Genomic DNA, 1,205 nt, shown 5'->3' with positions numbered 1-1,205 from the left:
TTCTCGATCACCATGGGTTATACGAAGTTAGAGTTCTGTACTTCTCCTATGGGTTCCTCTGACATTTTCCGAGAAATCGTTACATTCAGAGACTACACGAGTCAGATCTCGTTAGCCTCGGAAACTGCAGAGGGGAGTTAGATCTGTGGATGGTAATGGTACCTGTACTAGTAATCCACTTTCTCTTGCTCTCTCCAACCTCTGTTTCAGTCGAGTGTCCAAGGGAGATGCAGTTTTCTATTTTAGGTCAACTCTGCAGTTCTTTCTGTTGAGATGTTGTAGTTTCTCAGGGTTTCCCTTGGCTCCCTCAAGCCAACTTTTGCGTGGCCTTCCTCTTCCTTTATAGCCTAAGTACTTTGGTGTCGTAGGCTCTCGAGGCTGGCAGTCCACGCGACATTTGTAACAGGTGGCCAAACCGAATTGTTTTTTTCTGAGACGTAGTATTGCATTCAATAGTCGGGAACCAAATACATGTATATAGATATTGCTTTTTTTTAAGTGCGCGGTTCTGATAGTGCGCGGTTCTTATAGTGCGCGGATTTGATTTTTTTTCTTTCGAAAGAGCGTAGGGCTGGTTGCTTCCTGTGTGTGTGTGTGTGTGTGTGTGTGTGTGTGTGTGTGTGTGTGTGTGTGTGTGTGTGTGCTGCTGCTGCTGATGATGATGATGATGATGATGATGATGATGATGATGATGATGATGATGATGATGATGATGATGATGCTCTCTGATGCTGCTGCTGCCGTTGTTTGATTCAGTTATTTCAGAACTACCTCATGACTCATATAACAATATTATCTGTTTCTCACTTCTCTAGGCAATACGGGTTCGCGTGGCCTGAACGAATGAACTGCGAGGACCTACCCGAATTCGGGGCCAAAGACTCGCTGTGCATGGATGCGAACCACACGGATCGCAACACAGCCCCGCCCCCTAACCCGTCCTACCACAGACCGACCCCGCCCACGCCCAAGTCCAAACCGTTGCCCAAAGGAGATGGCAAGGTCCAGTCGCCTGGCTCGAGAGCCCCGCCCACTTGGGGCGTGGGTCAAATAGGCGGTCTGCCCATCCCCAGGCGTAACCCGGGCGAGGTGAGGCCGGTCCCAGGCGATGTTGCAGAGGCACCCAAAGAGAAAAAGTGTGTCTGTCAGTGCGAAGACCCTCTTGTGGTGAGTGATTTCTGTGGTAGTATTAATGATAATAATAA

At 48.6% G+C, this 1,205-nt stretch overlaps 1 protein-coding gene across 1 annotated transcript in view; it reads left to right on the top strand.

Moving 5' to 3' along the window:
* Positions 1-1,205, top strand: part of LOC101849439 (frizzled-5) — a 42,932-nt gene that overhangs the window by 38,472 nt on the left and 3,255 nt on the right. The window contains exon 3 of the mRNA XM_013079648.2: positions 816-1,167. Coding sequence (XP_012935102.1) covers positions 816-1,167 — 352 coding nt within the window. The remainder of the gene's footprint in view (positions 1-815; positions 1,168-1,205) is intronic.

This window comes from Aplysia californica, unplaced genomic scaffold, assembly GCF_000002075.1.
Source record: "Aplysia californica isolate F4 #8 unplaced genomic scaffold, AplCal3.0 scaffold00058, whole genome shotgun sequence".
Lineage (NCBI taxonomy): Eukaryota > Metazoa > Mollusca > Gastropoda > Aplysiida > Aplysiidae > Aplysia > Aplysia californica.
This window is presented reverse-complemented; position numbering and strand designations above follow the sequence as displayed.